This window comes from Salvelinus namaycush, chromosome 29, assembly GCF_016432855.1.
Source record: "Salvelinus namaycush isolate Seneca chromosome 29, SaNama_1.0, whole genome shotgun sequence".
NCBI classification, from domain to species: Eukaryota; Metazoa; Chordata; class Actinopteri; order Salmoniformes; family Salmonidae; genus Salvelinus; species Salvelinus namaycush.
The window spans coordinates 9,278,444-9,283,912 of NC_052335.1; the positions used below are offsets into that span (position 1 = coordinate 9,278,444).

The 5,469-nt window shown below is 41.6% G+C and overlaps 1 protein-coding gene across 1 annotated transcript; it reads left to right on the forward strand.

The window, feature by feature from the left end:
• The first annotated feature begins 1,349 nt into the window (after window positions 1–1,349).
• Window positions 1,350–3,765, forward strand: LOC120024210 (4-galactosyl-N-acetylglucosaminide 3-alpha-L-fucosyltransferase 9-like). Its single transcript, XM_038968404.1, has 2 exons — window positions 1,350–1,582; window positions 2,306–3,765. The coding sequence occupies exon 2, from the start codon at window positions 2,314–2,316 to the stop codon at window positions 3,412–3,414; it is 1,101 nt and encodes a 366-aa protein (XP_038824332.1). The 5' UTR covers window positions 1,350–1,582; window positions 2,306–2,313; the 3' UTR covers window positions 3,415–3,765.
• Window positions 3,766–5,469: the final 1,704 nt, after the last annotated feature.

Genomic DNA, 5,469 nt, shown 5'->3' on the forward strand with positions numbered 1-5,469 from the left:
TGCAGACCAAAAATATGTATTGTATGCGGCTGCATAAATGATGTAATATGCCAGGATATGTATACTGTAGCTAAGAAAGTAATACTAAGGGTATGTTGAGTAGTAAGCTGTTAGTAGCCCATGAGTCTCACCTTAAGAGTTTGGTCCCCCTCTCCCCCACAGAACTTAGCCTACTGTTCAGACTTGGTGGTGCACATGTAGCCTATAACCTGTTTTAGAGAAATGTAATCATTGAATATTGTAAGAGCATTCCTTGTCTGCCTATATGCCCCCTTTACGCATACTACGGTTCTGACTTGGTATACAGGGAGAACACTGTAAGAACGGCCCATATTCTGAATTCTGTCGCTGTACATTTCAAAAGTGCTGAACAAATAGTTATATTGACCATGTCTGTCCTAGCTCGCTCATTAATGTCTTAATCGAAATTACGGATTGCCTCTTATCCGCTTGTCATCCCCTTATGTCATAGTTTGTACATCTCAATTGTCAGTAGAAACCACATTTGTTTAAGCAAGTCAGCCATATCAGCTATATATTTTTTTAGAGGCAGTAAATGAGGCTGAATGAACTGTTTCTCTGCCCGACAAGGCTCCACTGATAGCCAGGTGTAGCAGTGGTAAGGTGTTGGGACTGCTGTTGGGACTCTGCTGTTGGGACAGCTTTATATAGGCCCTAACAGTTTGTGGGTGCCATTTGTCACCCTTATAGTGCAATTCAAGTTTTGTTTAGTGCTGTGTAGTGTAGTTGCTTTACTGGCATGCAATCCCCATTTTTTTTTGAGTGGGCCCCACCAAGACTTACATGCTAAAATCTCCACTATAGCTAACTAACTAACATTACTTGGCCCTTTATAACTAACCTGGTGAAAAGCTAGCAAGTTTGAGCGATGGTCAGGTAATGTTAGATAGTCACACAGCTTTTACTTTGAAAACTACTAGCACATGTATCCTGTTGCAGCCCCTCCTCTCCATGCCCACACCCTGCAGCTGTTCAAAATGTGATTTTATTAGATTTTACTAGTTTCGGAAGTCTTTGCACATATGCCAAGAGCATGCTTGGCATACGACACAGAGTACCAAGTGTGGAATGTTAGCATAAAACAGGTCTGGATGTCAGGCTTTACACAGGTATTCAAATTAATTTCACAAAGGTTTAGTGCTTACCAGCTATTAGGTGATATCAGATATGTTTGTTTAGTAGATCTTCTTGGCAGTCATTCTCCATATGCTTAGAGATGAAGGTTTTTCAAGGTCAGGTAAGGGCAAAATGAATGCTCATTGGCTGTGGCTAAGACCTTGCCCCTCCCCTAATTTCCTCTGAAGCGAAATGAGAATGCTTCCTGTTTCTGTTGCTGTAAGAGGGTCTGTCGAGTGTTTCTTCCTTTTCAAACTTAAACAATAGCTATATACAGCTTCCACTGTTTCAAATGTATTTACTTGAACAGATTACTACCAAAGTGACAGATACAAAACTCATACAGGTGCACAGTTCTCACTGGGAGTGTGTTTGAATTAACCCGCAAAGCAAGAATAATCACCAAGCAACTCCGAATACTGTGACAAGGACAACCTGTTGACTGGTGAGTCGTTATCTTTCTGTCTTTAATTATATAAATCATTCAACTACAGACTTAAACTAAGACTAAGGTTTGCTATGCAAACTTGGTTTCTTAGTTTCATATGTCTGTTGTAAATAGGAAGGGAGAGGATCCTCTTTGAGGTTCATAATGTCAGAGTGAGTGCAGTTTTGAAAGTAAAAAAATCAAAAACACGTATTGTCGTTTAATGTATTGGCTAACCCTCAGGTCGAGTCTGGTTTAATGTTTTTACACAAAAGAGCACAGCATAAAGCAACACAAAGTAGAACTGCAGGTTAGTACTATTAGTAAAGCAAAAGTGTAAACATTAAAGCACAACTCACCCACCATTGTAAAAATCCCATTAACTTGTGTTGTACTGAGAACAAAAGTTAACTATTAACCTAGACACAAAACTGAGGTGGTGGGTATATAGTGAAAGAGTGAGCCATGAGCACATTTCCTTATTGGAAGGAGGAGGTTTACACCCCAGTTATTGGCTTCATAGGTGGTTGTCTTTCAGATACAGGATGAAAGTATGGAAAAAAGTAGAATAGGTACTTTTGAAGATAGTCTGACTAGTTGGTTCAACTTCGCTTACAGTTCCTGGCTTTCTGCCTTTGTTGCATTTGCTATGTGTTCATACTTCCTGTACACAAAACAGGTTGTTAATAAATAAAACAAGATTGATCTGACTTAAAATAATAAGTTCTCTGTTTTTTGCAGGACCAAAAATGTCTTCTGGATTGGAACGTGTCATCCTGTTCTCGATTCTTGGTCTAGGAGTATTTCTGATGCTGTTTTTAATGTACAATAAATTAGCTCCATCTCGGATCGGCCCTCCCGAGCCTGCTTTGCCAGGTCCTTACTCAAAAAGACCTGAGAACAGGTCCTTGTCTAAACAGCCAGAGCCAGAAAAGCCCATCATGCTGTTGTGGTTCTGGCCTGAAAACCGCAGGTTTGATTTTAGTGATTGTGCCACTTTCTTCAACATTGATGGCTGCCACCTGACAGATGACAGGTCTCTGTACAACAAGGCAGACGGGGTGCTCATCTTTCACAAATCCATCAAACACGATTTATCCAACTTGCCTCCATCACCTCGACCACCATTCCAGAAGTGGATTTGGTATCACGTGGAATCACCTACAAATACAGCTAGGATACCTGGTCTAGAGAACCTTTTCAACTTGACCTTGAGTTATAGGGAGGACGCAGACATCCCTGTGCGTTGGCGCTTAACTGCAAGGAAAAGCCAGGGTGAGGACTTTGTGCTGCCCAAGAAGGATAAATTAGTTTGCTGGATTGTGAGTAACAAAGATCCTGCAACTGGAACAGGGGTACGGAATAACTATTACAAAGAACTTGCCAAACATATTAAAGTGGAACTCTTTGGCAAGGCCTATGCAAGGTTCTTGAAATATGAGGACTACTACTCAACACTCTCCAGCTGTAAGTTTTACCTCTCCTTTGAGAACTCAGTCCACAAAGACTACATCACAGAGAAGCTAAACGGACCACTTGCAGCAGGAACAGTGCCAGTAGTATTGGGCCCACCGAGACAGAACTATGAAGACTTTGTCCCAGGGGATTCCTTCATCCATATTAATGACTTTCCCGATGCAAAAGCCCTGGCTGAATTCCTCCTCAAGTTGGACAAGGATGATGAGGCATATCTGCGCTACTTTCAATGGCGTAGAAACTTCTATGCTCAGGAACATCTGCTTCAACTGAGTCAAGAGTTCATCCAATCTATTTGTTATGGATGTGACCATGTGGGAAAACATAAAGAATACAGGGTTGTTCACGACCTTTACAAGTGGTATTTTGTCTAATTAGTCACTTATGATTAGCTTTTATCATAATTTGCATGTCTATTATCTTCAATATACCAAAAAGGTATCTTGATTTATCCCACAGCACATAGGGAGTGCATACACCGCATCGAATGTTGATCTGCTGTTCTGCTGGCTCTCTTTTCAGAGGTGTTATGTACTCTCGGCCGACAGACACTACCGGTGTCTCCGTGCCTTATTATCAACGACTGCTCTGCTTATGTTTCACCTGGAAAATCCCTTTACAACTGTGTTATTGTACAGTGCATTCGGAAAGATTTCAGAACCCTTCACTTTTTCCACATTTTGTTACATAACAGCCTTATTCTAAAATGGATTTAAAAAAATCCCTATCAATCTACACACAATACTCCATAATGACAAAGCAAAAACGGATTTATGACATGTACAGAAGTATTCAGACCCTTTTCTCAGTACTTTGTTGAAGCACCTTTGGCAGCAATTACAGCCTCGAGTCTTCTTGGGTATGACGCTACAAGCTTGTATTTGTATTTGCGGAGTTTCTCCCATTCTTCTCTGCAGATCCTCTCAAGATCTGTCAGGTTAGATGGGGAGCGTCGCTGCACAGGTATTTTCAGGTCTCTTCAGAGATGTTCGATCAGGTTCAAGTCCAAGCTCTGGTTGGGCGACTCAAAGACATTCAGAGACTTGTCGTTGTTCTGTTGAAAGGTGAACCTTCGCCCCAGTCTGAGGTCCTGAGAGCTCTGGAGCAGGTTTTCATCAAGGATCTCTCTGTACTTTGCTCTGTTCATCTTTCCCTCAATCCTGACTAGTCTCCCAGTCCCTGCTACTGAAAAACATCCCCAAAGCATGATGCTGCCACCACCATTCTTCACCATAGGGATGGTATCGGCGTTGCCTGGTTTTCTCCAGATGTGACGCTTGTCATTCAGGCCACAAAGTTCAATCTTGGTTTCGTCAGACCAAAGAATCTTGTTTCTCATGGTCTGAGAGTCCTTTGTGTGCAAACTCCAAGCGGGCTGTCGTACTGAGGAATGGCTTCCGTCTGGCCAGTCTACTATAAAGGCCTGATTGGTGGAGTGCTGCAGAGATGGTTGTCCTTGTGGAAGGTTCTCCATCTCCACAGAGGAATTCTGGAGCTCTGTCAGACTGACCATCGGGTGCTTGGTCACCTCCCTGACCAAGGTCCTTCTCCCCTGATTGCTCAGTTTGGCCGAGCGGACAGCTCCAGGAAGAGTCTTGGTGGTTCCAAACTTCTTCCATTTAGGAATGATGGAGGCCACTGTGATATTGGGGACCTTCAATGCTGCAGACATGTTTTGGTACCCTTCCCCAGATCTGTGCCTCGACACAATCCTGTCTCGGAGCTCTACGGACAATTCCTCATGGCTTGGTTTTTGCTCTGACATGCACTGTCAACTGTGGGACCTTATATAGACAGGTGTGTGCTTTTCCAAATCATGTCCAATCAATACAGTTTACCACAGGTGGACTCCAGTCAAGTTGTAGAAACATTTCAAGGATGATCAATGGAAACAGGATACACCTGAGCTCCATTTTGATTCTCATCGCAAAGGGTCTGAAAACTTATGTAAATACGGTATTTCTGTTAAATATTTCATATACATTTGTAAAAATGTCTAAAAACCTGTTTTAGAATAAGGCTGTAAAGTGACAAAATGTGGAAAAAGTGAAAGGGTATGAATACATTCCGAATGCACTGTATATGGTTGTCTCTCCTAGCTACCATAAGATGAATGCACCAACTGTAAGTTGCTCTGGATAAGAATGTCTGCAAAATGACAACAATTTTAATTTCAAGTGCTAACTGTCTTTATTCCACTACTGGAGAAGCATGACTCAAATCACCTACTCATATTTCAAACATCCAGCGTGACAAAATATACATTTTATTTTATTCCATGCCTTACCATTAAGTGAATTATTGCCAATACATATCAACAAAGGGGTTTGCATTCGGTTTTGATATTTCATATTTACCAACTGAGAATTTATTAGTAAAACAAGCTTATATTTTGGGTTGGACGTTGAATCCTATTCCTGCTCTTTTAA

Bases quoted from the DNA above. Each gene is read 5' to 3' on its own strand.
- LOC120024210 (XM_038968404.1), top strand. From the start codon at position 2,314: ATGTCTTCTGGATTGGAACGTGTCATCCTGTTCTCGATTCTTGGTCTA.